Source organism: Chlamydotis macqueenii, chromosome 1, assembly GCF_036417535.1.
Source record: "Chlamydotis macqueenii isolate bChlMac1 chromosome 1, bChlMac1.mat, whole genome shotgun sequence".
Classification (NCBI taxonomy): Eukaryota; Metazoa; Chordata; class Aves; order Otidiformes; family Otididae; genus Chlamydotis; species Chlamydotis macqueenii.
Window position 1 is genome coordinate 87,947,994 of NC_141556.1, and position 22,032 is coordinate 87,970,025.

The 22,032-nt window shown below is 41.8% G+C and overlaps 1 protein-coding gene across 2 annotated transcripts; it reads left to right on the top strand.

Annotated features, from left to right (window-relative positions):
• Positions 1–324: 324 nt before the first annotated feature.
• On the top strand, positions 325–20,483 carry NAA50 (N-alpha-acetyltransferase 50, NatE catalytic subunit). Of its 2 annotated transcripts, none has more exons than XM_086760720.1 (5): positions 325–518; positions 15,823–15,956; positions 16,424–16,543; positions 17,507–17,573; positions 20,076–20,483. In XM_086760720.1, exons 1-5 carry the CDS (start codon positions 511–513, stop codon positions 20,254–20,256), a joined length of 510 nt encoding a protein of 169 aa, XP_086616846.1. In that variant the 5' UTR covers positions 325–510; the 3' UTR covers positions 20,257–20,483. The 2 variants fall into 2 exon arrangements, with proteins under 2 accessions (XP_086616846.1, XP_086616837.1); XM_086760711.1 differs by having other exon boundaries at positions 15,820–15,956; positions 20,076–20,482.
• Positions 20,484–22,032: the final 1,549 nt, after the last annotated feature.

A 22,032-nucleotide genomic window follows, 5' to 3' on the forward strand; every position in this document is an offset into this window, starting at 1 on the left:
CCCACGCCGGAAGACGCCCGCCCGCGCGAGCCGCCGTCCTCGCGCTCAGTTGCCGGCGGAGCTTTACCCGCCCCTGCTGCGCCGTGAGCGCCGGCTTCCGGCCGGCCGCCCGCGCGAGCAGGCGCAGGCGCCCGCGATTGGCCGCCCCGCACCACGTGGCGAGGCGCGCCACCGCCTCCTCCCCTCCCCCGGGTCACGCGGGGGATGCCGCGCGGCGCCGCTCCGCCCCCTCTCTCCACCTCCCCGCCCCCCCCCCCCCACCCCCTCACCCCCACCTTCCCCCGCCAGGCGAGGCGGCAGCGCGCGCGCGGCGTGAGGTGAGGGGTCACGGGGGCGGGGCGGGGCGGCGCGCGGACGGACGGAGGCCCATGTGGAGCGGGCGCGGGAGCAGGAGCTTGAGTCGCCCGCGCTGCCCGGGCCGAGGAGGGGGAGACCGGAGCCGCACCCGCACCGCCGGGCCCCGCACGCAGCCAGCGCGGACGCCGGCGCCGGCCAGGCCGCGGCCGCACCATGAAGGGGTGAGTGCGGGCCCCGCGGGGCTCGGCCCGGCCCCAGGCCCGGTCGTGACAGGGGCGGCGGCGCCCGCCCGGGCCGCGCGGCCTCGCTGGCCACCGGGCGGCGCGGGAAGCGGAACGGAGCGGGGCAGGCCAGGCCCGGGCGGCGCGGCCCAGGCGCGGCGGGGGGGCAGGCGGCGCCGCCGCCGCCGCGCCTCGGTGGGAGGTGGCGGAGGCCGAGCCGTGCCGCCGCCCCCGCTGCCGGCGGCAGCCGCCGCCGCCTCAGGGCTGGCGGGAGCGGAGGGGCGGGGGCGTCGCTGCGTCTCTGCCGCCCTCCGGGAGGGGGGCCGCGGGGGGCTGGTGACAGGGGAGCCCCTTTCGGGGCAGGAGAGCTGGCGGATCCCTGCGCTGCCCGGTGGTGCCCTTTCAGCTGAGCAAGGGCTCCCTGCGGGAGCCCCCCCCTACCCCCCCCCCCCGCCGTGAAACGTATTGTGCCGCCGGAGCGAGAGCGCTGTCGGTGCTCAGCCCTGCTGCGCTGGGGCGCTGGGACGCAGCGGCTCTTCGTGCTCCTGCGCGGTTTCGGTTGGCGGGCTCCGGCCCTCCGCAAAACCAGGGGAGAGAGCAGTGGGCTGGGGGCCGCCGCCCGGTCTGTCGGGCTTGTCCGGCGTTAGCGAAGAAGCGCTGTTCGGTCTGTGCGAAAAAGTTGCCGGGCCTCGGACGAGTGGTTTTGCAGCGCTATTGTTTGTGACAGCCTCTTAGCGCTTTTGTTGGTTTAAGTCTTTAAGCGTTTATCTACGTGGAGGCTGTACAAGCGGATGGATGAAAAGGAGCTGTGTTTCGTGTCCGATGTCTGTCGTGCACTGCTTTGGGCCTGGCTTCGCTGCTCGGTGGCTCTTGAAAACCTGGAGATTTCAGATGTGGTTGGCTGAAACACTCGATTTCCTCCTCGCTCCGCGGAGGTGCGGTGTTTGAACGTGAGACTGGAGGCCTTTAGAGTCGTAGCTTTGCTCTGGAGGCAGATGACCTGCCTGACCTTGCATGGGTCACTTTGGGACAGGTTTGTCAGTGCTGGTTAAATCACCTAATGTTTGTTGATTTCAGTGTCACCCCTGCTCCACAAAAAGTGATCCTTCCTCTCTGTGCCTCAGTTTCTTCATATGCACAAAGGACGTTTTCCACAGCTGTTTCTCAAAGGAGCATTAAACTAGTCCCCTTGAAACTGGTGTTATGCAATGCTGGGTATTATTATTCCAGTTTGGCAGCTTAAGGCAGGGTGAATGGGAGCTGAAGCACTTAAGCTTTTACTAAGAAATGGTAAGGGGTTTAGCTTATTAGCAATTGGAGTGAGGTCACACGGCAAGACTGCTTGGTAACAGATACTTAGTTGTTTCTTACAGTGTGTAAGCAGCTTCAAACATCATGAGTGGCTGGCAGGTATCTATAGAAAGAGGTTCAATGATTAATATAAATAAACTGACTCTCAGCTGACATTAAAAAGGTGTGTTTGGGATGTCAGGCAATCCTTTATTTGTCTGCACCACCTGACATAAAACAGGACACTCTGCCTCTTAGTCATCTTAGAATGAGGATGACAGAGTTTGTGAGAGGGGTGACAGCACTGATCAGCCAAGATGAAGTGGCAGTAGATGCATTTTTTTGTTCAGCAGCACTCCTGACAAAACAGGCTTTCCTTTTATCCTCTGCTGACTGTTCTGCTGTTTTCTCCAGCTTGGCTCTGCTTTGGCCATACATCAGTTGTGAGTTGAGGGACAGGGTTACTGAGGCCTGGATGCGTGAGGTGGAAAGCTGCCCAGGCCAGAGCTGTGGAGGTCTTCAGGTAGGTCGCAGCCTGAGCTGTCTGCTATGCTGCGGTGCTCCCCAGGAGTTGAGCCCTGGCTTTGCTTGCACTGCTCAGCAGTTCTCATTTCAGGGAGCTTTTTACTTTTTGTAGCTTAAAAAAAAATAAATAAACAAAAAGCTATGGAGGGAAAAAAAAACAAAACAACCACATCCCTCTTCTGCTTCCAGAGCACCAAACTTTTTCTGTTACTTTACTGCCACTTACAAGCAGCTTTTTCACTGATTCGACTTCAGAACAGATCCTTTTGGGTTCTATACTTGTCTAGTTCTGCTTTTCTGGTACTCCTTCATCTCTTTGAAGAGCAGCATATTCCTGTCTTGTCAAAACACTGTTAGCACCATGCAGCATGTTCTTGTGGGGAATAAAAAAATCTTCATATTGAATCCAGGTGTTCTCTAAAAATTCAGATTGAGGCATATAGGCCAATAGAACTCAAACTGAAAAATAACCCAATTTAAATACAATGTGAGAATCAAAGGACTAGACGAAGATTTCAGCAGGAATGTATTAAATTACATAGGGGTATGTTGGAACAAGACCAAATTGTCAGTCAAGCTACAAAGTTCGGAGAAGATCCCTCAAAAACAGGTATTGTCAGAAGATGGGTCCAGAAATAGATTTAAAGCTTCAACTCCCAACATAGAGAAACTAATGTGGTATTTGAAAGGATCCAATCTGTCTTCAGTAATGAGTCCAAAATTGTGCATCAGTTCTTTTAAACAAACTGACTCCATCTGAGAACTTTTTCTGGGAGTGAATGTGTTGCACAGTAACACGTACTACAAAGTGCAGAGATAATTTTGGGAGCACTGAGACCCGTAACATCTACTTTGTCAGAGAAAGAATTAAGAAGAAACTAACAAGTTCACTGATGTTCTGAAATTTCAGATCTAAGAGAGATTATGTAGTCAACGTGTGTTGCTTGTAGCCCTTTCTTAGCTCTCTGAATTCAAAACAGCACATAGCAGTGTGTTAATAATGCATAGGGGTTGTAATGTGTCTGTCATCAGGGTGTTTGAGATTAGGTGACTTCTTTTACAGAGGACCTCTAGTTTCAGAGGTAGTGAAAGATTTTTTTTTTTCTTCTTCTTTCTGAGCCGCTTAAAATTTTCTGAGTTTTCTCTTATTTGCTGAGTTAAACGTGAGCTTATGAACTGGTAATTGCTAATATCTCCCACCTGCTTTTGTGATACTTGGCTTTGTGTTCACTCTATCCTTATCTGCTGAATGATTTTAATAGTTTAGAGACTTGTTATGTTTCCTTTTTTTTAATGTGAGTTGAAAAACTGAGGTAATTCACTGTTCTGTCAGTGAACTTCATGATTCTCTAGAGATTAATTTATTTTTTTCATTTATTGTATTCCTGAATGTTGTTATTGTTAGTTCTGGAATTTGAAAATCTATTTTAGAACTGGATTTGCACAAGGACAAATACCAGTGGGAGGGATGCGGATTCTACTGTCTGTAGTTTTGTCTGTTTACAGTCTTGCCTGGTTTTGTAGAGCAGATGTAAATAATACTCCCTGCACTTTACTGTTTTTGCAGTGTTGATTCACTTGTTGCTCAGTGGTTTTGTATTTTCGTTACAGTTGTTATGCTACTGGTTTTAAAGAAAGAAATCAGAAAATCTTGCATCGATTCTTGCTGATCTGTGTTCTGTGGCCTTCTAATGTCTTACAATAAGGGTGCTTTCCTGACCTGTTTTTTGAGTTCAGATGAAGCCTGTGAGAATAAGTTATCCAGCCTTTTCTTGCTGCACTTCCCTAAAAACCACATTACACAAGGGGTGTAATGCAGGACACGCGTGCTCCATTGTATGCTTGCACCTGCTATGTGACTGGGAGTGTCAGCTCATATACAGAGCATGTAGTGCGCGTTACAAGCAGGGCCTGGTGCCTGTGCTCCTGTGCATATGTGTTATTTTGTTGCATTGACCAAACTCCTCACCAGTTTTGATGGGAAACACCTGTGGGTTTGTCATGTGGCAGCCCACGCCGAGCCACGTGATGAAAAACTGATTGAAACAGGGAGCAGAGTGCCGTATGTTATACTGCTGTCTTAGAAAGTAACCTGTGGTACTTTACCGTAAGAAACTTCTAGGAGGCTGCCTCTAAACTTGCATGTGTTGCAGTTAAGTCCTATGCTTTGTAGTTTCCAGGGATCCTGACTTGCTGTGGAACAGCCCTTCAGACTAGATGCTACACAACAGGTAGCTGCTGTCACAGAGAGCTTCTTAACTTTGCAGGATAGTGCTGTTCTAGCTGCCTTTGCACAAGAGACATCACAGCTGGGGAATACTGAGCATAACAGAAAAATAACAAAAGTGTTTTTAAAGTACGGTGAGTAGTTATGGGTAAGCTCTGATATCTCTACTTGTTTTGCTTGGATTCATGAAGTAAACTCTTCAAGGTCTTGAAGCTGTGCGTGTTTCTCACGAGAACAGGGACGGTTTTTTTTTTTCTCTACTCTTCTGAGTTAGGTATTACAGAGTTTGTGCAGGTCTTCCATTTGCAAGGCACACTGCTAAGCTTAACATATATGGGAGGAAGTTCCAAGTTTATGAGAAAACTGCTGAATTGTCATATGCACTGGAGGCAGGATAAAAAAGGTAACTGAGCTTGAAAATCATTGTTTGGTTTTAGGATTTTTCTGAACATAGAAATATCAAAGTGTGAGCTATACTTTCTGCATTTAATCTCATGGATGGTAAATTTATGCCTTGCCTATATGCATGCTTACAAATGGCTTAATACCTCCTAAATTAGTTTATAATAATGTGTGTTGAGTTTTATAGGTACTTTAACCTGATTTATAACTCTTACCACTTTGAGTTTAATTCCATAACCAGATTAAGATATTCTACAAAGTAGGAAGGATTGGGAGGATAGGAAGGTAGCACAGGGATTTTAGCTGTTTTATTAAAGCACTTTAGAACCCAATCTTGGCTTCTGAGTGGTGTTTGACCATTCTGTTCTTTTTACATGTATATGTGGCTTGTTAGTATATAGATTGGCTTGCTAGGTTAGGACAACTCTTCTGTGAAAAATGTATTGTCTTTAGTTAATCACCAAGAGCCGCAGACTCTGCTGCCATCTCCTGAGGAGAAGAGAAAGTATGCATCCTCCTTTGCCACATTAAATGTCTTCTAAAATGGGGAATAATGGGTGATGGTTGAGCCAGAAAAATACTTTTATACAAGTGGAAATGATTCAGAACTTGAAGAGCCTGCCCATTTGGCAACCTTTAGAAGTGTTCAGACGAATAATCTGAGAAGGCGCTAGATATTTTTACCAGAGGAGGAGGAAAGGACAGGAAAAGTTGGATCTTTTATTTGTTTGGGAATTGATAAGAGAGAAGTGCAGTGCCTCTTTGCATCCTTTCTGCTCTGAGGCAGGCAATGTCAGGATTACTTTCTGCTCTGTGCTGAGAGAGGGGAAGGGAAGATGTGACCTATGTGGGAGTTTTAAAGCAGCGAAAGTTAGTCAGGAGGGAGACTTGAGGTGGGGAAGAGAGAAGCAGTCGATGCATAGAAGAATTGCTGGTTATTTGGAGACTCTTGGACTTTAAAGACCTCAGAGCAGAGAAGTACAGCATTGAAATGGAGTAACTGTGTATTTTTGTCAAAGCATATTGAATTAATTCATTATGGGAAGGAAATTAAATAAGGCTTTACAGAAAATAGAGCCAAAACCATTTCCACAACATTGTCACTAGACTAAGATTAAGGTACTTGAATTTTCCTGGGGGCAGAGTAATTTTTTTTTTTTTAATGGATTGAAAATACCATGCTGCATGGTAAGGTCTTGATGCATGAAGTACTTCCTGAGCTCACTTGGCCTTCCTCCTCTCTCTCCCCGTTCTTTTCCCAGTTCCACATAATTTTTGGCCCTTAGCAGACTAGAATCTCAATCCTTGAAAAAATTTCAGATTTTCACCATCTGCCTATTGTACTTATCTTCTCTTGAGAGTATGAGGTGTGACCCAGGGCAGCACTTTAAGTCTTGTGAAAGTTTTCTCTACATAGCACTCAGAATTTCTTTTCAGTAAAGATCATAAATTAAGTTGAAAATTGCAATTAAAGGAGTTTTACTTGTTTTTTAATAAGTAACTCTTCAGCACAAATTTTCACTTGAGACCAATTCATTCTTACTGAAAACTGGGAAAGGAGAGAGAAAAAAATAGCTTTTTGTGCTTGATAAGTTAGGTGCTTGCAATGATTGTTGCCTTAGAAGTATTTGAAGGTAGGCGCATAAAACCGGATAGCATGTTCTGTTAACTTTTCACAGTATGCTGTTTATATAATACATGACTTAAACACATCAAAAAAACACCAACCCTGGGACTGAAATGCAAAGTATAGGCAGGAAACGCGTAACGACCTGCCAGTTTTTCTTTACTAATCTAATGGACCCAGGTATTTGTAAAGAAAGGTGTTTCAATGACTTATAGAATTCGTCTGCGTGAAGTAGAGAAATGCTTTTCTCCTGATACATCAATTCTATAGTTTGTTACCTAATATAAGTACAAGGAATGCCTTTGAGCTATATAGATTTATGTAAATAAGGCACTTTGTGAAGCCAGGATCCTCAGGTAGTTCATGACCATTAATTAGCAAAGGTTCATGATCTCCTGGGAGGCAAGTAAGGGTTATAATTGTTATATCTGGGGGCACTGAGATTATGGAAAGGGGCAGTGACTTGTAAGATGTCTTAGGGTATTGGTAATGGAGACTCAAAACTAACTTTGAGCTTTACAGTCATGGTTCACAATCTGAATGTTCTTGTGAGCTTACTTGACTAATAAGGAAAAGTGGTTAGACTAGCAATGGAGAGCTAGGATTTTTGGCAGCTCTTTATCTGCTGTATGATCACAGCCAAGTTGTTTCCTCTTTCACCTGACTTTGATGCACCCAGAATAGGCAGACATCTAAGTATTTACCTCATGAGGTGGTTTGAAGCAGCGAAGTGTTACAGGCTACAAAGTGGTGCATGTATGGCTGCTTTTCTGTTCTAGACCAACTACATTTATTTCTGATATTTTGGAGTTTGAAAATCCTCTCAGCTGGGCATGGTGATTCCTGATCTTTGTATCCAGCTGCACAATGAGATAGCTTCTGATTTTCTTCAGAAGGTTTATTTTTATTTGACACTTGTTGAAATGACCTCACTGTCTCCCGTTTATACTTGCATAGTCAGACAGCTGAGATGCTTCATGATTCTACTCCAGCTTTAGCTTTAGGGTTTACTTTTTTCCTTTCTTCTTTCCTTTTTTTTTTTTTTTTTTTTTTGAGATCAGAGTTGAGTCTAGATTTGAGGTCTAGCACAACTCTTAAAGAACAGATTTGAGCTGGGAAAACTCTGAGGTTGTTGTAGCATATTGAAGGATTCACTTCTTACATGTGAAGATGAGCCAGTCTTTTGTACAATGGTCAGGTTTTCTAGGTTCAAGCAGAGCGAATTATTCAAATATAATGAAGAAACCTTGACTGTAATATGCTGTGTATTTTTTCATTATGAAGGAGAGAGGCAAGGAGGGTCTGAAGTATGTCTTGGCAAATTACGACGCACGCCAGTGAAACGGGCTCACACCGAGATACATTTAAATAATGAGTCTTGAGTGAAGTCTTCTGCTAACTCTGATTCTAAAATTGCTCAGCTTTCTTCTGTACATCATTATGCCCTTCTACAGTCCAGCACACAGCTGGAGGTAACATCCAGCAGGGTATCAGGTGTCATGCAAATACATGTTTTCAGTAGTAGTGGGGCTAAAGAAGATCAGGGGGGCTCAGAAGAAAATTGGTAAGATTTTTTGCGTGCTAGGCTTGTACTTATCCATCTGTTTTTCTGACAAGTGAAGCAGAGTAGATTTACAGCCCACAGATCTTCTACGTAATTGAAAACATACCCATCTGCCCACAAGAACTAGACTAACTTGTGTGCCTAGGAAGATAGCTCATCTGGTTTTGGGGGGGAAATTAAAAAAAAAAAAAAAAAAACAACAACAAAAACAAACAAAAAAAACCCAAAACAAAACCCCAAACCCAAAACAGTAAAGGGGTTCTTTTGGCTTTGGAATTGAATCTAAGCAAAGCCACACCCTTCAGGTCTATAGCTTTCATAGCTCTGGTTTGGTTTTATTTTATGAGTGGATTATCCTGTCTAGACTCCTTCTTTGACTTGGAAGCCAAAATAGAAGCAATGAAGCTAGTTGGCCGCTTAGCAAGTGACAAACCTTCTCTGAAGTCCTCTAATGTGTTAGGGCCCTTTTCTCCCCCGTGCTCCCTCTCCTGACTGATGATACCTCAGTAAGTTTTGCGAGTTGCAGATACAGCTCTGCTAAATTTAGCATGCCAGATGCCTTCAATAAGGCTGAGCCTGGCTATCAGTTACACCAAGATCTGTTTCAGTCAGACATATCCCTCTGGGGAGAGACTTGCACTATTTAAAGTTGAATGAGACTGAGATTCTTACAGCATTATGAAACTCTAAATTCCCCTTTTTTTTTTTTCTCCCTAATGTTGGTTCAGAACCAGTGTTCCACACTTATTATTCCTTGGGACTGAATTTGTGTTTCCTCTTGAACTGTAACTGGAAATTGGCTTTCACTTGAGCTATCATTCTGTATAGCAGTTCTCCTATCAGTCAAGAGGCAAAAGGCAGCCTCAGCATAAGCAAGCGCTAATGTCTCATTTAGCCTGTGTTAGTTCCACCACTATAAATTTAAGGTGTTACAGGAAAAATAGTGTTCAAATCACAGCCCTGTAGTAGGCTGCAGATAGAGGAACGCAGCCGCAGTAGAACTAATAGGAGTGTATTTGGTCCTGCAAAAAGTGGGAGTTTTTTTTTCTAGCAAGTGCTTGAAGGATCTTAGGGCACTGGCATGCAAGAGCAGGAGTGTTAATGCTGATGTTTTGGGCATGCATCCAGTTCCAGTAACTGCTGCATGTCACCTCACTAACATCCCACTTCCATTGGGATTTTGCAAATCACTCTTCACTTCTGTCCTCACATCTCTGGGCACTGTTGCTGTGTGCTTTTAATAAGCAGCAGCCTCACGCACCAGAAACTGATTCCCTTCACTAATGAAGTCTCAGTGCGTTTTTTTTCCTCAGTAACCAAGTCACAGTATGTTGCAGTTGTGACACATGCAATCATCGTCCTAGGATGTGCAAGGAAAATGCTTCTAGTATAGATGGAATAAACTTACTGCCATTGTACAAGGCAATAGTAAGTATTTGGGGTACTGTAAGCAGTTTTGGATAGCCATGTTTAGGGAAAATTAATCTGAAGAGATGGAAAAAAGAGGCAGTATGACAACAGTAGGAATTAAGAGACCGTCTTAAAGGAAAAGGCCAGGAGCTTGGCATTAGTTAGAAGAAGGAAAGTAAGAGGTCATGGTAGCTCTTTGAAAAGGCGCATGGGATAGAGTATGTTGGTACCCATCAACTACTGCGGCTAATGAGTAGCGAGAGACAGCTTATGGGTAGAACCTGAGTACATTCAGGATGGAAATCAGAAGAAAGCCTAACTACGAGAGTAATGGTAGCCTGGGAACAGCCTTGCAGTGGAAGATGTTTAAGTGGCTTCAGAGGGCTGGTATTCCATCTAGGAAAAGGTGTGGATTTATAAAGCACTGTAGCAGTAAGAGGCCTGATACAATGAGCCAAGAGTCCCTTGTTCCTCCATATTAAAAACTATTGCTTGGGATGAGGTGGCTGACTTGGTCCAGAAGCTTTGTCACCTAAGAGGAGTACAGTTGACTGTTATGTGCTCCATTAAGTGCTATTTGAGATGTAGGATGTCAGTAATAAGTGTGTATCTTCTTAGAATTATTATTGGAATAAAAGAATAAAATAATATGTGAAGGAAGGGCATGTCTCTTCTTGGTACTTCAGGCTCTTTACACGTCTTTATGTTCTCTTGTATGTTAATTTGAGTTCGTTAGTTAATTTTTTCCTTTGCAACAACAGAAGATAGGTATTTCTGGTACAGGCTGCACTGAGCTGGAATGCAGAGGACTGGCCTAATCAGACCTTAGCTAATACAGTAAACTTATGTTACTGGTTTGGCTGAGAGATAACTTGAAGAAGCAGATCTTCTTGTAAACAGTTACTAAAAACAAAACAAAACAAATGCCAAAGCTATTTCCATTACTCGGATAGAAGTGTGACCGTTTTGTGTCCTTTGTTACAGGTGCTTTGTCTTGGATCTTTTGAGGGTGGAGTAGTTTTAAGTCCTTAGGTTCAAAATGCATGTTGTTCAATAAACATTAAGGCATAGCACAAAATCATCTAGATGCTGAATGATCTCTGTGATCCTCTTGCAAAGTACTTCCAGTTTAAGCTGGGGTAGGCTGGCATTTTTTGCTCAGGAACCAACTGGTTCTGCCTCTGGCAATTTTTCTCTCTTCATGCTGGCAGAAGATTTGTGTGGTGAACCCAGTCAGGGGACTGATGTGGGTTAAAACTAAACTTTTCTTTTTTTGGCTAGGTTAGTTTTAATTGAGGTTGGTTCACCACATTGTTGCACAAATGTTTGTGCCAGCAAGAAGATGGAAATGAGTGGCTCGGGGACAGCAAGACTATTGCTTTCTGCAGCAGTGCCAGCTTCCCCATGTTTTTACTCGAGGCCCTAGTGGTACTTTTGCAGCGCTGTCCTCAGGCAAAGTGGTGAACTCTGATGATACGGGTCTTCCTTTCCCTGTACTCGTTTACTTATTAAATGTTTTTGTGTGTAGTAGATGTGTTGATTTAATCAGCTAGTGCTATACATTAAGCAGATACATTTAGCATATTGATTCATGCTTCCTGCACTGTTTCTCAAATCTTTTTCATATTATCCTCCAGGATAAATTACTGGCCCTGGTGCAACTCTCGAGCAACGAGGGAACAGCTAGTGACAGAGCACAGGAGGCAGGCAGAAGGAGATGGCAGGAGGCAGCAATGAATGTGGCAAGCGGTGAGAGGTAGAGGTGGGGGGGACCGCAAGGGCTTGAGGAAATCTGTGCAGCACCTTTTGGCTACCTACTACTGGAACTTGTTTCTCTGGCCTGATGCCAGCCTCAGAGGTGATATCTTGGCTCAGCAACTACAAGAAGGCTTAGACTCTGCTTCCGCACTTATTTCTTTTTTTCCTATCTGAAGCCTTCTTGATGAATGTCCTTCTTCTGGCCATGGTCCCTTTCTCAGCCACCTTGTCATGGCTGCCCCTGACAACATGTCTTTGTCCTGTTGCACTGTCATCGTAAATATTCCATAGTGACTGTCTTCTAATGCCTGATTTCTTGCTTCATTAGTCATTAATTAATTTTAAAATAATATTAAAAAACACACTACCTGATAATAGGCTATGTCAGAGATTTTTGCTCAAGTATAAAGAAGAACTTCCCCTAACAGCTTTGCTGCAAAGTCATCGTAAGGGCTCCTGCTAGCTTTACTGATCTAATGAAGCTTGAATCTACTGATACAAAAAAGTTTCACCAAGGTTAATATACTATTAAATCTTTTGGACAAGAAGTCTAGGCTTTCAAGGTGCTGAACCTGAAAGTGAGGTTTTTCTCTTCCCTTACTGACCTCCTGCTCTGTAGCTAATCTGATTTAACTGGACAGCTGAGACCCACGCCCTTTGGTTTCCAGTCCGATGCAGACTGCAGCAAAAGAAGCTGCTGGCTCTTCTCTTTGCTCCTAATATGAGATTATTGAGGTCCTCTACTCCAGCAAAACTCTCTGGACACAAATACACACAGGAACCCACATACCACGGTTTTATTCCTACCCTTTGTGAGAAAAGGTAGCAGCACTGATGGCTGGGCTGAGAGAAGGGCACAACTTGCCTTCTGTGTTTCTTAAGAAGCCCTGCCATGCTAGGCTGAACAGCTGTCCTAAGCTGGGCATAAAACAAGAGTTACAGTTACCTCACTGTCTAATAACTTTATCATTTGATAGCATGCTTGTTTACAATGGGAGTGCTTCTTTGGTGTGAGGAGATCATCCTTACTAGCTCAGTACTGTATGTTGGAATATAATTATCAGAGAGATTTGCGCAGGTGGTGATACATGAAGAAAGGAATCTTAATCTTGAGAACAAAAATAAACTAGAAGATGGAAAGGCTGTGAAACAAAGGGCAGGTGGCAGTAGGAGTCACAGAAAAGAGAAACTGCAGACTCTTTGAGCACAATGTAGTGGTTTATAGCTAGACACTTTAGAAATGTATCCCATTGCTGTTGCTCGTAGTATGCCTGGGTATATTGACATGGATGAGATGCAAGAATATGGGAACTGTTGCTTCTTCTCTCATTCTTGAGATCACTGTTGGAGAACATACTGTCCAGTTGTAGTGAGATGTCTCTCAAGAGATTGCCCCTGAGCTCCTCCCAATTGTACAGCAAAGTACAAGGATTCATTACCTTTGCAGTGAGCGAGGAAAAAGATCTACGTGTTCAGTGTGGTTGGGGGAAGATAGTTGAGGAGCTGCCTGTAACATTTTGCAAGTACCCATACTGGCATGAGATGCTTGACACCAACGGGCTTTTTAATCTCTCTAGCAAATGTATGATGAAATGTTAGACTTTGGAGTTAGCGAAGTTCAATATGTAAATACCATCCATTAATTCTAAGTAGTAACAGGAACATATTAATCTGATGGAGAATTACAAAATCCATCAATAGTCGGTTAGTTAGTGCTAGATGGTTCTCTAAAAGGTAGGCCCTACTTTCAAATTGTTTAGCTTCTGAAGGGCTCACTAGGGAGATTGTCTGATGTGTCATACCACAGAGGGGGGCAGTGGTGATCCTTGATATCTTTGCAGAACTGAAGAGTGTATTCTTTGCCGTAAGAGAAGAGGAGAAAGTAGGTATGAGGGCAAGTTATGCTTCTTGAAATAAATGTTAAAGGCTCTGTTCCTGTGGCTTTTTCTGATAGTTTTGCAGGCTGCAGTACAATACCTAGAAAGCATTGTATATTTATCAGCTGTCATTGGTAGTGACAACTAAAACAGATATCTGGAGTACTAATCATGTAAGGGTTTTTGATGTATAATCAAGGTCAGTTAATAAGGCAGAGGGAGATTATAGTCTGCATTGCTTGTTATAGTTCTTGCAGGAAAAAAAAAAAAGTTGTTGGTTATGAAGTCTTCTTTGTTTCACTGTATTATTTAAGTTATCTGTGCAGTTGTGTCCTAGGCATCAACCTATCAGAAAAAACAAGTTGCCTAAGCATAAGAGGCATTGGAGATGGAAAGCAGCTACTGCGCATTATTAGAATGAACTTTGAAGCCTAGCATACAAGGATCTTAGAGGGCTGCCTTTTGAAAATAGAATTTGACTTTTTTTAAAAAAGGCAAACAGTGTCTTTACTGATGTTTGAGTAGAACACGATCTGGTTGCCTGTATATGTTCAGTAAAACAAGGCTGAGATGAACTTAGAATTGTATGCATTTCTAACTCAGCATGCATTTGCTTTGTACCTTTTGTATTCTGATGACCACTTGGGAAAATATTTTCCCATTATCTTGTCTTTGTATTTTTCATTCTTGTAGTCCTTATTAAAACTGCCTACCTGCATCCAAGATACTGTCTTGGAGAATATGAACAACTAATGTGTCTTTTCTTTTTTCCTTTTTTTTCCCTTTTTTTTTCCTTTTTTTTCCCTTTTTTTTCCTTTTCCTTTTTTTTTCCTTTTTTTTTTCCTTTCCTTTTTTTCCTTTTTTTCCTTTTTTTCCTTTTTTTCCTTTTTTTCCTTTTTTTCCTTTTTTTTCCTTTTTTTTCCTTTTTTTTCCTTTTTTTTCCTTTTTTTTCCTTTTTTTTCCTTTTTTCCTTTTTTTTCCTTTTTTCCTTTTTTTTCCTTTTTTCCTTTTTTTCCTTTTTTTTCCTTTTTTTTCCTTTTTTTTCCTTTTTTTCCTTTTTTTTCCTTTTTTCCTTTTTTTCCTTTTTTTCCTTTTTTCCTTTTTTTTCCTTTTTTCCTTTTTTTCCTTTTTTCCCTTTTTTTCCCTTTTTTTCCCTTTTTTTCCTTTTTTTCCCTTTTTTTCCCTTTTTTTCCTTTTTTTCCCTTTTTTTCCCTTTTTTTTCCCTTTTTTTCCCTTTTTTTCCTTTTTTCCTTTTTTTCCCTTTTTTCCCTTTTTTTTTTCCCTTTTTTTCCCTTTTTTTCCCTTTTTTTCCCTTTTTTTCCCTTTTTTTCCCTTTTTTTCCCTTTTTTTTTCCCTTTTTTTCCCTTTTTTTCCCTTTTTTTCCTTTTTTCCCTTTTTTTCCCTTTTTTTTCCCTTTTTTTCCTTTTTTTTCCCTTTTTTTCCCTTTTTTTCCCTTTTTTTTTCCCTTTTTTTCCTTTTTTTTCCCTTTTTTTCCCTTTTTTTTTCCCTTTTTTTCCCTTTTTTTTCCCTTTTTTTCCCTTTTTTTCCCTTTTTTTCCTTTTTTTTTTTCCTTTTTTTCCCTTTTTTTTTTTTTTTTTCCCTTTTTTTTCCCTTTTTTTCCTTTTTTTTTCTCCTTTATTTTTTTCCTTTTTTTTTCTCCTTTATTTTTTCCTTTTTTTTCTCCTTTATTTTTTTCCTTTTTTTCTTCCTTTATTTTTTTCCTTTTTTTTCTTCCTTTATTTTTTTCCTTTTTTTTTTCTTCCTTTATTTTTTTCCTTTTTTTTTTTTTTCTTCCTTTATTTTTTTCCTTTTTTTTAAATTTGCTTCTATATTTGTAGTGTATCTGTCAGGAATTTAATCTTAGAAACGAGATAAGCTTGGTCTGTTTCTTCTCTGTATAATTCAGTGCAGTACTGGTATTTTAAGGTTGTGATTCTGCTCTCAGTCAGCAGGAAGAACAACTTCAGTGATCATAATAGATGTGTATATCACCTTGAGAGTGGCACGCTTGCATATTAACATGCTTAATATGAGTTTGCTGCAGAAACTACTGTTGCTTTTTAGAGTGTAGTAACAACTTAGTTGCTTCATGTCTAGTAACAACTTAGTCTTCGTTTAAGCGTAAGTTTTATATTGATAGGTGGTAAAATAAGGCTGTCGTTGAAGCATTGATAAGAACTTCATTTTCTTGATCTCTTTTCTAGCCTCGTGTCCCTCCCATCTTCTCTTTGTTGTTTTTTTCTTTTTATTTTTCTTTTTTCCCCTGTGATCTTGATGATCAGAGAGGAAATTAATGGGATAAAGTTAAAGCTAAACTCATACAGAGATTCATGCTCTCCTATCTCCCACCCAATAAAACCACACATATACTATGGTACATCAGTGTTAAGTATGGCCTGAGAAGCTTCTGACTCTATGCTACTGACTAGAATTGGGTTTGGGAGTTAAATCAGCCACCAACGGAAGACTTAATTGTACGGGTTGAACATTGCAGTTCAAATATGTATTGAACCGATCATTAGGTGGGACAATTCTCTAAGCATAAATAAAACAATTCATTTTTGGTGTCCTTAGAAATTTTGCAGTGTGTCAGATGTTAAGCATATTTTGATTTGTTCCAGTAGCCGGATCGAGCTGGGAGATGTGACGCCACACAACATTAAGCAGCTGAAGAGGCTAAACCAGGTCATTTTTCCTGTCAGCTACAATGACAAGTTCTACAAGGATGTACTGGAGGTTGGCGAACTAGCCAAATTAGGTACAAATGTTCTTGCCAGTGATTTTGGGCTATGGTGGCAGAAGTGCTCATCATTGCTATCCATAATGGTTTTGAATAGCAGATCCTTCCATTTTGTTTTTTTACCTAATGAAAAATAACTGTTTGGAAGCCTAAAAAAGCCACAGTCCCAGCCTCAGAGGGTTTGTGTTCTAAACAGATTCTATTTTACTGGGAATAGTCATGTTTTCTGTTACAGCAGAAAACTTGAGATGTGTGCTGCCAGCTTACCTCCTGATGACATTCTTAGTTGGTTTGAACTGTAATAAGCCAACCCCTGTGTCCGAGTACCATTGGTGGCTCGGAGTGTTAAGCCACAATGTATGATATTTTATCTGAATGGGAGAACTAGCAAGAGGGAAAGAAGGAAGATTTGGGTGTAAATGAAGGAGCTGTATGTACAATTTGAGACTTGTGACTGATGACACTCTTGTTTCCCTCCCTGGCAGCCTATTTCAATGATATTGCAGTGGGAGCAGTGTGCTGTAGGGTGGATCACTCCCAGAACCAGAAGAGGCTGTACATCATGACACTCGGATGCCTGGCACCCTACCGAAGGCTAGGCATAGGTAAGGAGGATCTTCTTTTTTGTCTGAGTCATCAAAGATGCCAGATTGCTGTGCAGCCTTCTAAATGCTCTTTCAGAGTTTTAACCAAGATAGTGCACTTTCAGACCACTAATTTCTTTGGAAGGAACTTAAGGTAAAGAGTTTTATGATGTACTCCTCCTCCCTCCCCACCTTTCAGAAATGGACTTTTATAGAACTATCTAATTCAGGATTTCAGATTATTTAATCTTAATCACTTTATCATACTGTGATATAAATACTCTGCATCTACAGATGTGAAAATGAATGCACGGAAATACGAAATAATCTGTCAGAGGTATGCAGCCAGTATGCAAGTTGTATAAGTAGAACACAATATTCCTTCATTGGGTTATCTCTTCACTCTTCAAAATGAATTTTTTTTCTATTTATTTTGTCTTTGTCACTACTGATTATTGTTGCTCAGGGGTACTACCTGCTTTTGGTCTATACTGCAATTAGTTCTTTTCTCCATGTTTCAAAACCATAGGCCAGATTAATCAAGACCTTACAGTAACCTGTTTGCTTTCACAAACTGGAATGAAAAGATAACTTAATTTTAAATTATTTTGCTAGATCTTTATTAGAAAAAAAGTTACCAATGCTCTCACTGCTTTATACATTGTTTTGACCGTATTTTGAAGTGAGTTTGAGACCTTGAAGCTACTGTTTAAATAAGCTGCTTTATACATATGCTTCTGGGCTGTTGGTTTTGGTTTTGTTTTTTTTTTTCTCCAGAGAAACTATGAATTAAATTTTGTGAGCAGTCAGAAAGATAGTGAAATACTTACACACCATGTTGTATTTGCCTTTCCTAGTTTTCACAAGCTCTGTCATTTTAGCCTACCTACAGCTAACCTGCCTCTCCTCAAGAAAGCCCTTAGCTAAGTACAGACTTGATTGTGCACTTCTGGTTTTCTTAAGTATCTCTTTACCTCCCGGCAGGAACTAAAATGTTGAATCATGTCTTAAACATCTGTGAAAAAGATGGCACTTTTGACAACATCTATCTGTAAGTAAATGAGTTACACTCATGGATTTTTTTCAGAGATGATAGAGGCATATATGGGAGCAAAGGGAGGGAGATCATTAGTATCTGTAGTATGTATTTCAGTGGGGTCATGGGACATGTTGTAAGTACGAGCAAGAAAGCTAGGGGTCATATTCTGGGCTTGTTGTGTGATGCTGAGAAAACCAAAAGCTTGTTTGCTTTAGGAGGCCTTCTGCAAATTTGCTGAATTTGAAAGTACTTTAGTTACAAAATTATGTTCTATAGCAGAATTACACTGTACGACTAAAAAAATTTTAGTGAAAGAATTTTTTTTTTTTACCATATAGTTTTATCCTCAGAATGGAAAATACTGCGAGTCTTGCATGCAATTTTGATGCATTTGCTGTCTGATGCATTTGTTGCTGTCTGACAGTACTGTGAGGGCTAGAACATCAGATCAGAGGTGCTTGCAAGCACTCTAGGTTCACACTCAGTAGAAGGCCCAACTGCTTACTCCCAGTCTTGCACTCTGCCAGGTCAGCTGTTTGTGCAGGAGCACAGTAAACTAGGTCAATGACCTGACCCAGCTGGGGAAGCTGCTTTTGTTTTTGTTTCTAGGTGTTGTTTTGGGGTTTAGGGTTGGGTTTTGGGGGGATTTTTTGTTTGTTTGGGTTGGTTTTTTTTTTTTTTTTTTCCCAATCAACTGCATGTCTGCATAAGTGCTTGGCATGATGCAGACATTATACCAAGCACTGGGGTAGAGGACAGGTCTACCTAAAAGAGCACTGCCATCTTAATAGACCCCTGTGGAAACAAAGCCTGAAATCCCTAGACGGCAAAGCTTTGCTTCCCCTTCACTGCTGGCTGCACGCTTCTGCTTCTTCCTGTGCACTGGTGTCTGTGTGAATACCAAGTGAGCTGACGCAGTTTTTTTGCCAGGTCACTTCTCTGAGCCAGTTTCTTCCTTGCCCATCAGTGCCTGCTTATACCAGTACAAGCATGGTGTACTGGAAGGGATAGACCTACAGCAGGTATGGCTAGGATGGACTTACACTGCCACAAAACTGCACCCTGAATGCTTGCTAGGACTGTTGAAGATGCTTAGTGAGGAGTGTTTCATACACTGATGTCACTATAAATGGAGTAACTTTCTCCTCAAGCTTAGTCCACCTCTGCCAAGGAGGTGCTTCCAAGTCCTCTACTGTTGTAGCTTTATGCCATCTCTGTAAGAGGAACAGGTGTTTTAAAAAGGAGTCTGCTTTTAGCTTGTATTCCTGCTCTCCTGCCTCAGAAGAAGTGGTGATGAACTCTCAGATGCCTTCTAGTTGGCACAGGCTTTCCCTTTTACCTTTGCATGTTACTCTGTGCACAGTGGAGGAACTGTTTGCTGGTTTTAATGCAAAAACCAAATCCTTCATAATCCTTCTTTCCACTTTCCAGAGTAGGATTCTGGGATGACAATAAATAGCTCCTGAAGTTGGGCATAACAGTTCTTTTAGTGGCCCATTGATTTTATTACTGTGTCTGTTGCTTGTGCATCTACTATCTGAAGATACACAGCTTAGCACCCAATTTGTTATCAGTGGCTAAACTTGTCATTATTATGAAGTTTCCTTTTAGCTATTTGGTGTTTATTGGACTTAACACTAAGATCTTTTGTTTTGTTCTGCTGTTGTTTTCAGAGTTGCTTTGGTTCTATCGTTATGCAGCATGTTGTCATGACAAAGTGATTCATGAGCTTGTGTGTTGTCCACTGAATTTTGGGAGTGTTTAATGAATGCCTTTTGCTGAGACAAACATTTTCTTTTCTTTTTTTTTTTTTTTTTTTTTTTTGGTAGAACTTGTGCAAATACATGTCCTAGTCACTTAGGATGAAGAACTGATGGCTGCTTCTTTTGGAGGTCTTGAAATTCTTGAAATATGCTAGCAAGATCTGTAAAACTCTGGGGGAGATAAATAAAGAGGGAGAGAACTTTGTAGGTCCACAGGGCTTCTTTGTGCTGCCATAGCTTTTTTATGAGGAGAGAGGAGTAGTTAGCAGTGAGCAAGCAGTTAAAATCGTATCAAACATTATTGCCAGTTTTGTGTTGCAGCATGTAGGGATCATCACTCAGACAACTGTTTTGGTCATGTAAGAAGTGTCACTATGGGAAGTTAAAATTGACTCTACAGTGAAACTTTGTTCTATATTTCCACAAAATATCTGTCGCTTCCAGATTAAGAAAAATTGAAATTACTGAGCTAGTAATACTTCAGAGTTTCTCTGCTATTTGTGTTCCTTAAAAGAGCTTTACAGAGGGGAAACATTTGCCGCCTCCCAGAATGATTGCCACAGGAGCTGTGTGTTAGCTTGGGATTGATTTGGGAAGACCAAAATTTCCAGTTCTGAACTTAAACCATCGTTCCTGTCTCTATTTAGATAGCTCATTTTCTTTTCTTGTCTTTGAGTGTTCTGAGTGTGGAGGCAGAATACTGTACCGCAGAAAGTTCTGATACCTGTCTCTGTCCTGCTTTCTGTTGTAGGCACGTCCAGATCAGCAATGAGTCTGCAATTGACTTCTACAGAAAGTTTGGCTTTGAGATCATTGAGACGAAGAAAAACTACTACAAGAGGATAGAGCCCGCAGATGCTCATGTGCTGCAGAAAAACCTCAAAGCTCCTTGTCTTGGCCAGAACGCAGATGTGCAAAAGACCGACAACTGAACAAAACCCCAACGAACACTTTCTTGCACTTGCTTGTCGCCAAATAAGGAAAGAGAGGCCTCTTGATTTTTCTCTTGATTTTTTTCTTCCCTTTTTTTTTTTTTTTTTTACTCCACCCCTTCATCCTCCTCTTGACCTCTCTCCAACAAAATGTAATGCTTCTTCCAAGGATTGTCCAATCATGTTTGGGGTTGGTTTTTTTTTTTTTTTGAGATCTCCTTTCTGGTTTTTTTTGTTTTCTTTTTTTGGGGGGGGGCGGTTTTTTTGGTTTTGGGTTGTTTTGGTTTTTTTTTTTTGGTTGGGATGGGAAAAAGTATGCAGATCTCTTAAGTCTGAGGCGTGGAGGGCTTGAGCAGGTTATCCTGATGACAAGTTTCCTTCAGAATTATCTCTTTCAGTAAGCAGAATGTAAATCAAATGGGGGGGGGATAAAAAGGAAAAGCAATATCTTGTCCTTTGACTCCTACATTATTGTGTTTTTTATAACCTACAGGGTACTTTACTCCCCCCAACCTTTGAATGTTATTTCAGTACTTCCCACTCTGCCTCTTAATTCCTCTCGCCTCAAAAAAGTATGTTTAGTTCTTCCCAGTATTTTTAAGTATGGCTTTTCCTTCCATCTTTTGCTGAGAAAGGCGGGCTACTTTACTATACCTTTTCACTCTGCCTGGGCAGATCTTTGGGACTGCTTTTTTTTTTTTTTTTCTTTTTTTTTTTTTTAAGTACTCCTCACCCATGCTGGTGCTACACTTCTTAACTGACTGAGAGGAGGGTTTAGAGTGGTCTTTGTTTTTTCTTTTTTCTTTATTTACCCAACTCCCAGCAGACTGCTGCCAGAGTAAGAGCTAGATCTGGTGTTGGCAAGGGTAACCTTGTAAAAATATGAATCCTGAGGCAAGATCCTTGCTTTAAAAATGGGTGAAATGCTGTAGGGCTCATTAAGAGTTAGTTTTATCTGTGTCATTGGGATGGGAAAAGTGACTGTGACCACTCTACCAGCTTTGATCACGTAAGACGAGCACCCATCTCCAGATAAATTTGCTACAGCTACTAAATCTGTGGTGACAAATCTGAGATGAGGCAAGGGCTGAGGAAGCCAGGCAGCAAGGCTGAGAAGGCAAACACAAGTCTGACCCTTAATCACATAGCTTTGCAGAGGTCTCCTGGATTTGCTTAGGATTGGCTTGGCTTGCTGTGTTTATGTGCTCCTTCGGGAGGAGGTGGTTAAGAACTGCACAGTTTGCTCCTTTGAAGATTCTTTTCCCCTTTCCACGTTCAGTGGTAATAATGCAGTTCTCCTCTCGTGAGAGGGTGTTCATGGAGCACCGGAGAAAGCAGCATATATTAGAGCATTTTATGGGTTTGGAAAATAGGCTGACTGGCTGCTTCCTAGTACTGTAACCTCAAAGCTACAGTAAACTCTACTAAGCTCTGCTTTGCATCCTTTCATGCTTTGTTCGCGTGAATATCAGTGCTCCTTTCTATGCACTGTTGCCAGCGATTTTATGTATGCCAATACAAAATACCAACTTGAGCTTGGACTCTTCTCCAAGCACCTGGGAAAGTGCACTGAGCTGAGACAACACCAACCTGCCCCATCCCCCAAGTAGATACTGAACTGCATTCCTTTCCTGTTTGTTTTCTAAAGTTTAAATCTGCATCTTGAATTCATCCGCTTTGAAAGCCTCCAACCTTTCGTGCGCATTGCAGCATACATCTGGTTAGCAGGTGCTGTCCAGTCATTCGAGGGTGATTGGGGAACCAAGGATTTCAAGA